This window comes from Babylonia areolata, chromosome 14 (assembly GCF_041734735.1).
Source record: "Babylonia areolata isolate BAREFJ2019XMU chromosome 14, ASM4173473v1, whole genome shotgun sequence".
Taxonomy (NCBI): domain Eukaryota; kingdom Metazoa; phylum Mollusca; class Gastropoda; order Neogastropoda; family Buccinidae; genus Babylonia; species Babylonia areolata.
Genome location: NC_134889.1, coordinates 27,645,164 through 27,663,297, shown reverse-complemented (window position 1 = coordinate 27,663,297; position 18,134 = coordinate 27,645,164). Strand labels below are relative to the sequence as shown.

Sequence of the window (18,134 nt, the reverse complement as noted above, 5' to 3'; positions counted from 1 at the left end):
AAGAACAGTAGCAAACCACCACCACCAACAACAACATCACCAACACCACCAACACCACCACCAACACCACCAACAACAACACCAACACCACCACCAACACCGGTTGCGAAGCCTGAAAGAACAAAGATAACGACAATATACTTCCATCAACGAAGCATACTGCATCTTCTTTGAAAGAACAAAGATATCGACAACATACTTCTATCAACGAAGCCATCTTCTCTGAAAGAACAAAGGTATCAACAATATACATCTATCAACGAAGCATGCTGCATCTTTGTTATTTTGCAAGAATCAAGGTATCGACACCACACTTCCATCAACGAAGCATACTGCATCTTCTTTGAAAGAACCACGGTATCGACAATATACCTCTATCAACGAAGCATTCTGCATCTTCTTTGAAAGAACAAAGGTATCGACAATATACCTCTATCAACGAAGCATGCTGCATCTTCTTTGTTATTTTGCAAGAATCAAGGTATCGACACCACACTTCTATCAACGTAGCATTCTGCATCTTCTTTGAAAGAACCACGGTATCGACAACATACTTCTATCAACGAAGCTTACTGCATCTACATTATTATTTTGCAAGAACAAAAGTATCGACAATAGACTTCTATCAACCAAGCATTCTGCATCTTCTTTGAAAGAACAAAGGTATCGACAACATACTTTTATCAACCAAGCATATATCTATAGATATACATATGTTGATAATAACTGATGCAACGACACCACTGCAATACACAGCTCCTTTACTTTGAGAATCTTCTGAAGACGACAACACTTTAGTCCGAAAAGAAGAACCAAGCCTTTGACAGATTAACCCATTGACCGCAGCTGACGTACACGCTCATCAGTGAAGGGACTGTCACCCCGAAACGGACTGAGCAGAGTCACAGGTGAGGGAAAGTGTCAGTCTTCATTCTTTTATTTGGACTTTTTCCAAGACTTTGGGGTCGTTACTGCATCGCTTTAGTTGTTTGTTTGGTGTGGGGTTTTTTGTGTGGGTTTTTTGTGTTTTTTGTTTTGTTTTGTTTTTATCGAAAATCAACGCTTAAAGATTTCACAACAACCGCACTTAGAACTGATGACACGCTGATCTCTTTTTCGCTCAGGCTCAGCAGTCAATGGGTTAATCAATCAAGTCACGCAGACATTACTTCGTGACCACATGGTGGAAAGACAGCAACAACAACAACAACAACAACAACAACAACAACAACAACAAGAATAACAACAGCGACATCAACAACAACAGAAACATCAAGTGATAGAAGAAGAAGAAGAACAACAACAACAACAACAACAATAGCAGCAGCAGCAAGAAGAAGAACAACAACAACAGAAACAGCAACAACAACAACAGCTGCAGCAAACTCATTATTATCAAAGGGGGACAAAAAAGAAGAGGCTCAACAACAAGAACAGCAAATACTACAACAACTACAACAACAACAACAACAACAACAACAAAACAACAACAACAACAGCAGCAGCAGCTGCAGCAGCAGCAACAACAACAGCAGCAACATCCAGAAGAACAAGAACACCAACAACAACAGCAGCAGCAACCAAACTACCATCACCACCACTACCACTACCCCACATCCCACCCACACCCCACCCACCCACCCACCCACCCACCCCTTTCAGCCATGGGCTCTGGCAGCGTCTACATGCCCAGCCTCCCCACTCCCAGGACCCTCCGCATCTCCCTTACCTCCCCGCACCGGAAGCCCTCCCTCTATGACGTCAAACCGCCCGCCATGACGTCACAGGACCAGCAGAAGCCCAAGCTGCTCAAGCACCTGGTGACGCAAGAGCAGATGAACGACATCGTCTCCCGGCTGACGAGGCCCACCTTGTCCACGAAGCTCAAGTCCTCTCGTATGCACCCCACCGTGAGCTACGTGGACATGAACTCCTATCGCTGGGACCGTATGGCGCTCTACTCGGACTATCAGAAGCAGCTGTACCACTCTTCAGGCACCGTCAAAAACACGTTCAGGAAGTGCACGGGACAGCGGCGGGTTTTTGTGGGTTACTCTTACGTGTAGAATGTTGAATGTTGTTGGTTGTCGTGCGTGCAGGGTTTTTTTTGGGGCTGGCCCGGGGTGGGGGGGGGGATCTTGGGGGGCGAGGGGAAGGGAGTAGGGGGTTGGAGGGAACAGGTGGTCAGTCTAAACAGACCCAAACAGACAAGACAAACAAACAGACAATTGATGACGATGTGGATACTTATGTAGGTGTGTGCTCAGAGAAGTCATTCCACTCCTACGTGTAGAATGTTGGTTGTTGTGCGTGTAGGGTTGGTTGTTTTGGAGAGGGGTGGGTGGGGAGGGTGTAGGGGAGGGGGTGGGGGGGGGGGGGGGTGGGGTGCGGGAGGTCAGTTCAAACAGACCAGACAGACAAGCAAACAAACAGATAATTGATGATGTTGATGATGTGGATACTTATAAGTATGTGCTCAGATAGGTTAGTCCTACGTGTAGAATGTTGGTTGATGTGCGTGTAGTTTTTTTTTTTTTTTTTTTTTTTTTTTTTTTTGGTTGGGGGGGGGGGGGGGGGAGCAGGTGGTGATTTTAAACAGACCAGACAGACAAGCAAACAAACAGACACTTGATGATGATGATGATGATGATGATGATGATGATGATGTGGATACTTATACAGATAAGTATGTGCTCAGAGAGGTTTCAACAGGCTTGGATCATTACAGCTTGAATAACTGATCGATTGATTGACTGTGATGGATACTTTAATAGCGCCTGTCTTCTTTCAGAGACCGAGTTCAAAGTGGGTGTTTTTTTTCTGTTATTTTATTTCTATTTTACGAACACGGAGTCATTTATATGACAGGCTGCCTGCCGACTAAGAGCTGCTTTTGGGCGATCATCATTCGTTTCCTGTGTTATTCCAAAAGGTTTCAGTCACGCCGCGCGCGTACATACACACATACATGTATGCACGCACCGCGCGCGCGCACACACACACAGACACACATATACGCACACACACAGACACACACACACGCATACACACACACACACACACACACACACACACGCACATACACACATACACGCGCGCGCGCGCGTATCTTTTTTTTGTGTATAACCTTTTCGCCCCTTTTTCGGGTATGAGCATGCTGGGGTTGTTCTTGATTCCATGACCCAACGAAAGTCGATGTGGACGACAGGATCTTTAACGTGCGTTTTCACCAACCAATGAGCAAACAAAAACTTTCAGCTGTTTTCAGATTACAGGAAAACTCATTGGACTGGTTTTTTTTTTTTTGATTCGTCATTTGATAGAAAGATGGTGTGTGTGTGTGTGTGTGTGTGTGTGTGTGTGTGTGTGTGTGTGTGTGTGTGTGTGTGTGTGTGTGTGTGTGTGTGTGTGTGTGTGTGTGTGTGTGTGTGTGTGTGTGTGTGTGTGTGTGTGTGTGTGTGTGTGTGTGCATCTGTCGCTTTTGACAACCAGATAATGAAAGGTGTAGTTGCAACTTGGTAGATATGTTGTTGTTGTTGTTGTTGTTTTGAGACAAAAGATAGATTTGACGTTCCCCAAAACCGACATCTACTGTGTATTTGGAAGTTGTGAGATGTTGGTATTCTTTTTGACTAACATGTCAAGTATAACACTTCAGAAAAACACAGACGTTTATTCTTCGGGTGATTTCTTTTTGTTACCATAGTTTAATGTATTCAGTTCAAAACACTTTATCGTATGCTTCAAACCATTGAAAACAGAAAATTTTCTTCGGTCTCATTCAAATGTTCGTCAACAGATAAGTAAAATACCATTTTCTTTTAAAGATGAATATCCCCTACGCCTTTCCTTGCTTGCAATGCACACATCAATCATAAGATAAAAGGAAAACATTTAAGTAAAACAACAACGGCTAGGGCTGTACCGGTTGGGGTGTATTCCCGGGGACCGCTTCGGTAGCCGGATTGGCCTAGCTGGAGATGCGAACACACCAGTGGACCTTGCCCAATCTCCCCTATCAGTTAACAGAACATCCCTCGGTAGCCCAGCTAAATTGTGCGCCCTACAGCAACCTCCCACAACGCGACAATTTTCATCAGCATACTGATGTTGGTCGTTAAGTGAAAGAAGAAGAAGAACAACAACAACAAGAACAACAACAACAACAATAACGACCCGTAACTTTTATGACACATTTGTATCACACCTTTTAATGATTGCAATACCTTTCAACAATTGCAATGCACAACAGAGATAATAATAATAATAATAATGATCATAATGATCATAATAATCATAATAGTACTAATGCTGCTCAAAGCGCCTTACATCATCGAGCCAGATATAAACATAACATAAAACATTACAACAGCTCAATCCAATGCTTTCAAAGAATGAATTTTTAAAAAAAAGTATGATCCACCAAACAATAAAAATATTAAGTAAATGATGCTTAGATATTAAAAAGAAATACATTCCATAAAAACACACATTTTTTAGACACACACATACACATACTACTTGCCAGTAGCTCGATGGGTGGACAATAAGACGTGAGAAAAGACGTGTACTTCATTTGGAGGACATCAAAAGATCCCAAACCTTTCTTGGACACAAAGCGGGCGCTCATCCAGAGAATTCAGGAAGCAGTTTTCAATCAATCTTTCAGGTTGTCACACAGGCACCAAGTATCGGGTTCCTCTGTTGTAAAGACTCCACTTTGTAACAAGATAGAATATTTCTTTTCCTTTTTTTTTTTTTTTTTTTTAAAGATGATACAGTACAGGTGTGTAGAGTTTAACGACCCAAATTGGCTGACGCCCTCGTTAAGGTCACGTTTGTTCAGGGTTGGAGTGTTGTACTTATTTACTTACTTATTTTGGCCCTAGCACCCTCTGAAGCATAGACCATCACATAGAGGGTGAGGTTGAGGGTGATGGAGAAAGAGCGGTCACGAATGGTTCATGTAAATCCTAAGTTCTTCTTTCATGCAAAAGCACCTTGAGCTCATGGAGAGAAAGGGTGCTGTTATCATTAGTATTGGTAATAGTATTATTATCATTATTGTTGTTGTGTTGTTGTTGTTGTTGTTGTTAAAATTGGCCCACTTTTTCCTTTTTTTTTCTTTTTTTTTTTTAAGCCATAGTTGCATGTACGTCCGTGGAGCGCATTGTTTCGTTTTATTTTCTTTGGTTGCTGTGTTGTTCTCTCTCTGTCTCTGTCTCTCTGTCTCTGTCTCTCTCTCTGTCTCTGTCTCTCTCTCTCTTCGAAACGAAGTTTTCTTTACTGGCCAGAAAATAAGTAAACACACACACACACACACACACACACACACACACACACACACACACACACACACACACACACACACTGCACTCAGGTGGCCCCTTCCTTGCTGAGGTGAGCAGCTCAAATTTCACATGGTAAAACATGTTGCGACAAAGAATAACACAATACAATACAAGACAGTACAATTCAGTACGGTACGGTATGGCACAATACAACACAATATGATACGATACAATACAATACAATACAATGCGATACGATATGACACAACACAACACAACACAGCACAGCACAGCACAGCACAACACAGCACAACACAACACAACACAAAACAGCACAGCACAGCACAGCACAGCACAGCACATTACAACACAACACAGCAAAGCACAACACAACACAGCACAGCACAACACAACACAGCACAGCACAGCAAAACACAGCACAGCACAGCACAGCACAGCACAACACAGCACAACACAGCACAGCACAGCACAGCACAGTACAACACAACACAACACAACACAACACAACACGATACAGTGGATACAAGACAATACTGTACGGTTCGGTATGGTAAATAGGTATACAATACAACACAATACAATACAATACAATACAACACGGTACGGTATAGTACGTGACGTTACGATACGATGAGATTCAATACGATACAATACAATATAATACAATACAATATAATATAATATAATATAATATAATATAATATAATATAATATAGTGCAATGCAATACAATCCAATATGATACAATGCAATACAATCCAATACGATACAATGCGATACAATACAATACAATACGATACGATGCGGTATAGTATGATACGATGCGGTACAATACGATACAATACAATACAATACAATACAATACAATCTGATGCAACACAACACAATACAACGCAATGCAACGCTCACGGCGTGGAGAGTTCTCATGCCAGTTTAACCCACTTTACATCTTCATCCTAGCCCTTCGGATTATGTTGTATCAAAACCTTTACACCTTCCTCCTAGCCCTTCGGATTATGTTGTATCAAAACCTTTATATCTTTATCTATTATCTTCGGTATATGTTGTATTAAAACCTTTATATCTTCATCCTAGCCCTTCGGTATATGTTGTATCAAAACTTTTGTATCTTCATCCTAGCCCTTCAGTATATGTTGTATCAAAACCTTTACACCTTCCTCCTAGCCCTTCGGATTATGTTGTATCAAAACCTTTATATCTTTATCTATTCTCTTCGGTATATGTTGTATCAAAACCTGTATATCTTTATCTATTCTCTTCGGTATATGTTGTATTAAAACCTTTATATCTTCATCCTAACCCTTCGGTATATGTTGTATCAAAACCTTGATATCTTCATCCTAGCCCTTCGGTATATTTTGTATCAAAATCTTTATATCTTTATCCCAGCCGTTCGGTATATGTTGCATTAATACCTTTACATCTTCATCCTAGCTCTTCGGTATATGTTGTATCAAAACCTTTATAATTTCATCCGGGTCCTTCGGTATATGTTATATCAAAACCTTTAAATCTTTATCCTAGCCATTCGGTATATATTATGTTGTATCAAAACCTTTATATCTTCATCCTAGCCCTTCGGTATATGTTGTATCAAAATCTTTATATCTTTATCCCAGCCCTACGGTATATGTTGTATCAAAACCTTTAAATCTTTATCCTAGCCATTCGGTATATATTATGTTGTATCAAAACCTTTATATTTTTTTTCCAGGTCCTTCGGTATATGTTGTATCAAAATCTTTATATCTTTATCCCAGCCCTACGGTATAATTATGTTGTATCAAAACCTTTAAATCTTTACCCTAGCCATTCGGTATATATTATGTTGTATCAAAACCTTTATATTTTTTTTCCAGGTCCTTCGGTATATGTTGTATCAAAATCTTTATATCTTTATCCCAGCCCTACGGTATAATTATGTTGTATCAAAACCTTTAAATCTTTATCCTAGCCATTCGGTATATATTATGTTGTATCAAAACCTTTATATTTTTTTCCAGGTCCTTCGGTATATGATCGGTGTATCAAAGCCACACCATCGCGTTTCGTGAAGATATCAATCAGTCCCGCTAGGTTTTGTTTTGGCAACACCTGTTGCTGTTGCGAAAGTCATATGGGTTATATTCCCGCAAATTAGTTCTTAGCTCAGGAGAGAGAGAGAGAGAGAGAGGGTAAGGTGTGGGGGGTAGCAGGTATGGAGGAGAGCAAAAAAATATGTTGTGACAAAAGTCAATACAGTAGAACACGATACAATACGATACGATACAATACGATACTATAATGATAGCGATACCATACCACACCATACCATACCATACCATACCATACCATACCATACTATACCACACAATACGATACGATACGATACCTGTACGATATGATACAATACGATACTATAATGATAGCGATACGATACGGTACGATACCACACAATACCAAACCATACCACACAATACGATACGATACGATGCGATGCGATAACGATAAGTAAACGATACGATACGATACGGTACAATACGACACACCACGATACCATACCATACGATAACGATAGCGATACGATACTATACGATACGATACGATACCATACCATACCATACCATACGATGTGATTCGATACGATACGATACGATATGATATGATAACGATACGATAATAAAAAAAAAGAAGATAATAATGAATATTTGCACACCCTAACTCCGGAGAGTCCAGAGCGTTTACAAATTCAGTTAACACACATGCATTGATGCAGATACACTTCATCACATTCATTTGCCTATACGCATCACAAACTAAACAGGTCACACACACACACACACACACACCCCACACACACACCAGGCATTCATACCAATACAGCCCCATCCCTCTCACCACCTACCACCAACAATCGCAGACAGCCACACAGGGCGGGAAAACTAATCATAACATCTGTGGAAAAGGTGAGTTTTAAGAGCTGATTTGAACGAGGACAAAGACTGAGCGTGTCGGACAGAATAAGGAAGTTTGTTCCAGATGACAGGTCCAATGGACGAGAAAGCATGGAGTTTCTTTCGCTTGTTTGGTATGCGAAAAACGTGAGTGTCACAGGAGGAACGCAGAGACCGAGACGGAAAATAGATCTGGAGGAGTTCCTGAAGATAAGGAGGAGCAGAGCCAGAGATAACTTTATAACAAAAAAAAATATAGCATTATAACAAAGGAGAAGCTGTGGGTTTACACACGATGCGATGCCGAAGCTAAATGATACGTTTCGATAATTATGGAGTGACGGCCTAGAGGTAACGCGTCCGCCTAGGACGCGAGAGAATCTGAGTGCGCTGGTTCGAATCATGGCTCAGCCGCCGATATTTTCTCCCCCTCCACTAGACCTTGAGTGATGGTCTGGACGCTAGTCATTGGGATGAGACGATAAACCGTGGTCCAGTGTGCAGCATCCACTTAGAACACGTAAAAGAACACACGGCAACAAAAGGTTTGTTCCTGGCAAAATTCTGTAGAAAAATCCACTTCGATAGGAAAAACAAATAAAACTCCACGCAGGAAAAAATACCACCCAAAAATGGGTGGCGCTGTAGTGTAGCGACGTGCTCTGCCTGGGGAGAGCAGCCCGAATTTCACACAGAGAAATCTGTTGTGATCATATATTTTTTTAAAGAAAAGAAAGAAAAAAATACAAATCGATTCTATTACGATAGCAGTAGGATACGATACACTAACGATACGGTAGTGATAACAATACGACACGATAACGATAACAATACGATACGATACGTTAACGATAACGATACGATACGATACGATACGATACGATACGACAATGATAACGATAACAATACGATACGATACGATACCACACGATAAAAATACGATACGATACGATAACGATTGTAGATCTGTGGGATCATTAACTGTGGAAAAATAGAGCTGACTCGACTATAAACCTGTAGAAATATGGGTTAATTCAAAAGTGGGAATATAGAGTTGTGGAATCATGAACCTGTGGGAATATAGACATGGGATTATAAACTCTGGGATTATAGATCTGTGGGTTCATGAACTATGGGAATATGTAGCAATTGGAATATGAAAATATGGGAATGTATAACTTTGAGATAATCCAAATGTGGGAATATAGAGCTATGGGATAACGAAACTGGGAATATAGAGCTATGGGATATTGACACTGTGGGAATATAGAGCCGTGTGCTAATAAAATGTGAGGATATATACATGGGATCATAAACCTCTGGGAATGTAGACCTGTGGGACTCGACCATAGACCTGTAGAAACATAGACATGGGATCATAAACCGTGGGAATATAGAGCAATGGGTTCATAAACTGTCTGAATGAAGAGCTATGGGATAATTAAACTGTGGGGATATAGAGCTGTGGGATGATTAAACTATGTGAATATAGAGCTGTGGAATTATAAACTGTGGGGATATAGAGCAGTGAGATCATAGACTGTGGGGATATAGAGCTGTGAGATCATAGACTGTGGGGATATAGAGCAGTGAGATCATAGACTGTGGGGATATAGAGCTGTGAGATCATTGACTGTGGGGATATAGAGCAGTGAGATCATACTGTGGGCATATAGAGCAGTGAGATCATAGACTGTGGGGATATAGAGCTGTGAGATCATAGACTGTGGGGATATAGAGCTGAGGAATAATAAACTGTTAAGCTATAAAGCAGTGCGTTCGTAATCTGTGGGAATATAGAGATGTGGGATAATGAATCTGTGGGAATATAGAGCTGTGGATTCATAAACTGTCTGAATGAAGAGCTATGGGATAATTTAACTGTGGGGATATAGAGCTATGGGATGATTACACTTTGGGGATATAGAGCTATGGGATAATAAACTGTGGGAAAACAGATCTGTGGAGTGGGATAATTAAACTGTGTGAATATAGAGCTATGGGATAATAAACTGTGGGAATATAGATATGTGGAGTGGGATGATTAAACTGTGTGAATATAGAGCTGTGGGATGATTAAACTGTGGAAATATAGAGCTATGGGATGATTAAACTGTGGGGATATAGAGCTATGGGATAATAAACTGTGGGAATATAGATATGTGGAGTGGGATAATTTAACTGTGGGGATATAGAGCTATGGGATGATTAAACTGTGGGGATATAAAGCTATGGTATAATAAACAGTGGGAATATAGATCTGTGGAGTGGGATAATTAAACTGTGTGAATATAGAGCTATGGTATAATAAACTGTGGGAATATAGATCTATGGAGTGGGATAATTAAAATTGGGAATACCGAGACAGAGACAGTGACACATAGCGACACTGACACAGAGACAGAGACAGAGAGACAGACAGAGACAGACAGAAACAGAGAGAGGAAGAAACACTGAGACAGAGACAGTGACACAGAGCGACACTGACACAGAGACAGAGAGACAGGGACAGAGACAGACAGAGACAGAGAGAGAGACAGAGAAAGAAATACCAAAACAGAGAGACAGAGAGAGAGAGAGAATACCGAGACAGAGACAGTGACACAGAGCGACACTGACACAGAGACAGAGAGAGGAAGAACTTGTACCGAGACAGAGACAGTGACAAAGTGACAAAGAGTGACACTGACACAGAGACAGAGAGACAGAAACTGATCGTATCTGAATTTTATCGTGAATTTGTCTGTCGATTCCCCCGATCACAGCGACTTGCCTGCGGCGGGTTTGTGTGACAAGTTTTATTAACGGCCAACTCGCATTTCTTGCCACACAGTGCACAGAGACAGAGAAAGAAATACCGAGACAGAGACAGTGACACAGAACGACACTGACACAGAGACAGAGACACAGAGAGAGAAAGAAATACCGAGACAGAGACAGTGACACAGAACGACACTGACACAGAGAGAGAGAAAGAAATACCGAGACAGAGACATTGACACAGAACGACACTGACACAGAGACAGAGAGAGACAGAGACAGAGGAAGAAATACCGAGACAGAGACAGTGACACAGAACGACACTGACACAGAGACAGAGACAGAGAAAGAAATACCGAGACAGAGACAGTGACACAGAACAACACTGACACAGGGAGAGACAGAGACACAGACAGAGAAAGAAATACCGAGACAGAGACAGTGACACAGAACGACACTGACACAGAGACAGAGACAGAGAGACAGAGACAAAGAAAGAAATACAGAGACAGTGACACAGAACGACACTGACACAGAGACAGAGACAGAGAGAGACAGAGACAGAGAAAGAAATACCGAGACAGAGACAGTGACACAGAACGACACTGACACAGAGAGACAGAGACAGAGAAAGAAATACCGAGACAGAGACAGTGACACAGAACGACACTGACACAGAGACAGAGACAGAGAAAGAAATACCGAGACAGAGACAGTGACACAGAACGACACTGACACAGAGACAGTGACACAGAGACAGAGAAAGAAATACCGAGACAGAGACAGTGACACAGAACGACACTGACACAGAGACAGAGAGACAGAGAAAGAAATACCGAGACAGAGACAGCGACACAGAACAACACTGACACAGAGACAGAGAGAGACAGCGACAGAGAAAGAAATACAGAGACAGAGACAGTGACACAGAACGACACTGACACAGAGACAGAGACAGAGAGACGGAGAAAGAAATACCGAGACAGAGACAGTGACACAGAACGACACTGACACAGAGACAGAGAGAGACAGAGATACAGAGACAGAGAAAGAAATACCGATACAGACAGTGACACAGAACGACACTGACACAGAGACAGAGACAGACAGAGGAAGAAATACTGAGACAGAGACACAGAGACAGAGACCAACAGAGACACAGAGACAGACACTGGAGACAGTGACACAGAGTGACACTGACACAGAGACACAGAGACAGTGACACAGAGTGACACTGACACATAAACAGAGAGAAACAGAGAGACAGAAACTGATCGTATCTGAATTTTATCGTGAATTTGTCTGTCGATTCCCCCCATCACAGCGACTTGCCTGCGGCGGGTTTGTGTGACAAGTTTTATTAACGGCCGACTCGCATTTCTTGCTTGCCACACAGTGCACAGAGACAGAGAAAGAAATACCGAGACAGAGACAGTGACACAGAACGACACTGACACAGAGACAGAGACACAGAGAGAGAAAGAAATACCGAGACAGAGACAGTGACACAGAACGACACTGACACAGAGACAGAGACACAGAGAGAGAAAGAAATACCGAGACAGAGACAGTGACACAGAACGACACTGACACAGAGACACAGAGAGGCAGAGACAGAGAAAGAAATACCGAGACAGAGACAGTGACACAGAACGACACTGACACAGAGACAGAGAGAGATAGAGACACAGACAGAGAAAGAAATACCGAGACAGAGACAGTGACACAGAACGACACTGACACAGAGACAGAGAGAGACAGAGACAGAGAAAGAAATACCGAGACAGAGACAGTGACACAGAACGACACTGACACAGAGACAGAGACAGAGAAAGAAATACCAAGACAGAGACAGTGACACAGAGCAACACTGACACAGAGACAGAGACAGAGAAAGAAACACCGAGACAGAGACAGTGACACAGAACGACACTGACACAGAAACAGAGAGAGAGACAGAGACAGAAATACCGAGACAGAGACAGTGACACAGAGCGACACTGACACAGAGACAGAGAGACAGAGACAGAGAAAGAAATACCGAGACAGAGACAGTGACACAGAACGACACTGACACAGAGACAGTGACACACAGATGGAGACAGAGAAAGAAATACCGATACAGAGACAGTGACACAGAACGACACTGACACAGAGACCGAGACAGACAGAGAGAGACAGAGGAAGAAATACCGAGACAGAGACACAGAGACAGAGACCAACAGAGACACAGACACGAGACAGACAGAGACAGTGACACAGAGTGACACTGACACAGAGACACGAGACACAGAGACACGAAACACAGAGACAGAGATAGTGACACAGAGTGACACTGACACATAGACAGAGAGACACAGAGAGACAGAAACTGATTGTATCTGAATTTTGTGGTGAGTTTGTCAGGTGATTCCCTCGATCACAGCGACTTGCCTGTGGTGGGTTTGTGTGACAAGTTTTATTAACGGCCGACTCGCGTTTCTTGCCACATTTTGCACGGCCGACCTCTCGCGCACAGATGGCTCTTTATGTGTGAACGGTAAGGGAGTGTCGGTTTTTCTTTCAGGTCTAGTTGTGCTTGTTGTGTATTTGTGTATCGTTTGTGCGTTGTTTGTCTTGTGTGCTTGCGTTGTGGTTGTGCGAATTGGAGACGTTAGATGAAAACAACTATCAGGCAGTATAATCATTTTCCTCTCTCTCTCTCTTTCTCGTGTGTATGTGTGTGTGTGTGTGTGTGTGTGTGTGCGCGCGCGTCATCATCCGTGCTATTGATACAGTGGGAAGGTCGAATATCACACAGGAGAGAGAGACCCCAGTACTTGCTGACTGAGTCACAGCAATAGCTTTCAACAGTGCCTGCCTGTTCATTCATGAATTTTCGCTAGTAGTGCCTGCACACGCAGGACATGTCACCTGTAAGCCCCCACGCCCCCACCCCGACCCACCCCCACCCCTTACCTGACCCCCAAAAGACGCGTCCACATGACATGAAAGGCTGGTATTGTACAGGTTCATTTTTACATGAAAGGTAGCTGTTTACAGCCACTGTTTACATGAAAGGTTGGTATTGTACAGATTCATTTTCACATGAAAGGTTGGTACCTTGTACACACCTTGTTTCCGCACGAAGGATTAGTGTTGTATACTTTTTGCTTTCATGAGTTGTTTGGTATGATACTCTCTGTGGCTGCCTTCACCTCTACACTCCATCTCACAACGATCAGCATCGGATCCACTCTGTTTACGCATACCCAGATTCAAACACTCGACTGTTGGCCGCCGTTCTTTCTCTGTCTCTGGACCTTGCGATTGGAATGAACTTCCTCTTTCGCTTCGTCAAGTCTCCACACTCAGCTCTTTCAAGTCTGGACTTAAAACCCACCTCTTCTCAAAATAGCCTCCCTTGCCTGCCCTTCCTTGTCTTTAGTTTCTATAGTTTTAGAGTTATGCATGCGTGTGAATGACTGGTGTGAAAGCGCTTTGATTTGTCTCTGCACAAGACTCAGCGCTATATAAATACCATTATTATTATTTATTGTTATTATTATACACTCCCGCTTTACGTGAAAGCTTGGTGTTGTACGCCCCGTGCTTACATGACAGATTGACAGCATACATTCCTTGTTTCCATCAAAGTTTCACAATGCACACCCTTTGTTTACATCATTATTATGTCGGTGGTGTACATTCCTTGCATACTTGAAATGCTGATGTCATGATGTTACGCCTGTGAAACTTGGACAGTGTACCAACGACATGCCAAGAAGCTGAACCACTTCCACACAACATGCCTAAGGAAGCTACTGAACATCAAGTGGCAAGACAGGACCCCAGACACAGAGGTGCTTGCAAAAGCCACCCTTCCCAGCATCTTCACCATCCTGATGCAGTCCCAGCTTCGCTGGGCTGGACACGTGGCGCGCATGCCAGACCATCGGCTGCCCCAAAGGCTCTTCTATGGCGAGCTGCAACAAGGGAAGAGATCACACGGAGGTCAGAAGAAGCGCTTCAGAGATTCTGTGAAAGCATTTGATATCAACCCTGACTCCTGGGAGGAATCTGCAGCGGACCGTGACAAATGGCGCGCTGCTGTGCACAAAGGTGCCAAGTTGTGCGAGGCCTACAGGACTGCTGCTGCTGTTCAGAAGAGGCAGGTCAGAAAGTCACGGGCAAACAAGCTCCCTGACAATGATATGCCTGTCTTTGTCTGCCCCAACTGTCAGCGAACATTTCGTGCGCAGATTGGACTATTCAGCCATCTGTGCACTCACAGATAGATTCATGAGCATCCCCCCCCCCACACACACACCACCCTCCCCCCATCCCCCAGCTGGATGACAACGATGGTCATCATTGATCTCGATGGACACACACCACCACCACTTGAAATGCTGTTATGAAAAGTGGAGTATTGTACATTCTTTGCTCACAAGAATGGTTGGTATTGTGCGCTTCTAGGTCGCATGAGCGGGTCTGGTTTATCTATTTATGTATTCATATATTTATTTATCTATTCATTTATTCGTTTTTGCTGGCCCATCATCAGCACCGTTTCAGTGGCACTACTCCCACGCCGCCCATTCCGAGTCCCCCGTTGCACAGCAACACCCGGGTTCGTCTGTCGCAGTCCCAGCAGTGGGGCAGTCCAAAGAAAACTGATGATGATAGGCCGCCAGGAGGTCATACACCAGAGGAGACCCTGTATTGCTAGGCTGGTTGAGAGTCCCGCTCCCCTCACCCCCTCCCCACAGTGGAGACCTGCCGACATGTCCCTCGCAGTAGTGCAGTGCCCCTTATTCGTTGGTTGGCTGGTTGACTGGTGGATTGACTGATTCATCCATTGATCTGGTCGTTCATCCGTTTATTTAGATATCTTCTTCTTTTTTCTTTTTTTTTCTTTTTCTCTCGCTGACGAAACGAGTCATTGGCAATTTTAAGAGGACCAAAGAGTAAGCATTATCACATTTTCATATTCAGCCCTCTGGGCGAAGGATAAAAGAAAAAAGGAAAAAGATTAATGAAAAATACAAATTATAACACGTGCACAGATCATATCATTACAAACACGTCCGTCACCTCGTGTTTTACCTCCTCTTGAATGACAGGAGGTGTGTGTGTGTGTGTGTGTGTGTGTGTGTGTGTGTGTGTGTGTGTGTGTGTGTGTGTTCGTTCGTTCTTTTGTTTAACGATTTTAAACTGATGCTCGGCAGTATTTGAAATTTGAACTGTTGTACTTCTCAAGATATACCTTGCTGATGCAAGTTTCATCTATACTTCAAAGGGTAAAATCTTTATTTCTGTGTATGTTTTTAAAGTTGAAGCATGAACTGGAACACCAGTTGCAAGCTAAAGTGCTTTACTATCCACACTTTGTATTTTGTAACATGTATTTTGGTGCGTAAAAGAATACCTCTTGTGCATAGGTTAGTTTTGAGCGTACTCGCGATGTTGTTAGGTGTATGCGTACAGACGCATCCTAATCCCTAGCTTTTGTCAAGAGGTATTCTAAGTGTAGATTCCATTTTAGATTTATAATGCGAGATATACGCCAAGGAATTTTACTACTTGTTTATATTCAATCACTGACCCACCTATTTCAAAAGTAGGTAATGCGTGTGGGCCACAACAGGATGAAACAGAACCGTGCAAGATTTTTTCTGGTTGCAGAATCAACCCATTTTCTGATATTATAGTTAGTCAGCTGATTTAGTTCTTCTTGATGCAGCCTCTTTGCATAATTTATGTATCTAAGAGGAGTATGTTTATTCATTAATAGTTTTATCCATATGCATATATCGTCTGCATATTGTACCTTTTCAGCATTATTTGACAAAGATTGTAAAAGATCATGTGTCAAGATGTTGAAAAGTATTGGTGCAATTACTGATCCTTGTGGGACTCCCATGTCAAGTGATCTGGAGTTAGAGTAAGTATTTCCTACATTTGTTTGGATTATCGCTTAAAAGAAAAGATTTGAAATGATTAAATATGCAACCCGATAAACAGATTAATTTTTATTTCATAGAGTAATCCGAAATACCATACTTGGTCATATGCTTCTTTTATGTTTAAAGAAAGTGGCTAGCACATTTTGTCTACGAGCAAATTGATGTTTGATCTAGTAAGTAAGTTTAACTACGTGGTCAGCCACTGTTCTCTTTTCTAAAACCTGCTTGATTAAATGGACTTATAGTTTGTGTGTGTGTGTGTGTGTGTGTGTGTGTGTGTGTGGTTGTTGTTGTTGTTGTTTGTTTGTTTTCCACAGTAATGAAGAAACCTATTTAGCACAATTCTTTCCATTAACTTCCCAACATATGAAGGCAGAGCAATTGGTCTGTAATTGTTTCTATCAGTTTTTTGTTTGCCTTGTTTGAGGAGAGGAACCACTATGAACTGTTTCCATAAAGTGGGCAAAGTACCGCTTGACCAACAAGATTGAATTTGATTATGTAAAAATCTGAGGAACTTATTCGGTAAATGCTTTAACATTTCATTTGAAATGGCGTCTGGTCCCACAGACGTTTTTTTTTTCTCCGGTACCAAGTGAATATACAGCTTCCTTCATTTCTATAAAAGTGATTGGGGCATTTGTATAATGTTTATAGGTAATTTGTGGATCATCATATTTTTCGTTTGCTGCTTCCTTTTTCCTTAGAGGTCTTTCTTTGTCTGGCAAACCCTATGTACAACTGAATTTTGCAAACATCTGCAAATGCTTCAGCTTTTTCAAAAACTGTTGAGAAATCTTTATTTTCAAATTTTATGTTGTAAACAGGATTTACACTTTTTTCATTACTTTAAGTTTTCTCCAGACTTTGAGGATATCTTTTTTTTTTTCCTCCGAAACATCTTTGTTACATAAAATCTGACCAGTATACCTACTGTGATTTGGCCTGTGTCAACATCCGGTTGATTTTTTTTTTTTCAATTTTTTTTTTATCTCCTTCATTTCCGTGTGCGTCACCACTGAGCTTATAAATTACTGAGCTCGATGGGCCTCACTGGCACGAGTTAATACTTTCCCAGTCACACTTTGTTGCCGGAGAACACACTGCGGTGTTTCGTTTCTGTACAGAGAAAAGACGGGGCAGGTGATTTCTCTTCTTTTT

At 42.1% G+C, this 18,134-nt stretch overlaps 2 protein-coding genes across 3 annotated transcripts in view; both read left to right on the top strand.

Moving 5' to 3' along the window:
* Positions 1 to 1,664: 1,664 nt before the first annotated feature.
* Positions 1,665 to 2,084, top strand: LOC143289668 (uncharacterized). Its single transcript, XM_076598715.1, has one exon. The coding sequence runs from the start codon at positions 1,665 to 1,667 to the stop codon at positions 2,064 to 2,066; it is 402 nt and encodes a 133-aa protein (XP_076454830.1). The 3' UTR covers positions 2,067 to 2,084.
* An 11,408-nt stretch (positions 2,085 to 13,492) lies between these two features.
* The window catches only part of LOC143289967 (uncharacterized), a 36,039-nt gene continuing 31,397 nt past the window's right edge, over positions 13,493 to 18,134 (top strand). For both annotated transcript variants that reach the window (XM_076599247.1, XM_076599248.1), the window contains exon 1: positions 13,493 to 13,564. The gene's annotated coding sequence lies outside the window, so the exon portion shown is untranslated. The remainder of the gene's footprint in view (positions 13,565 to 18,134) is intronic.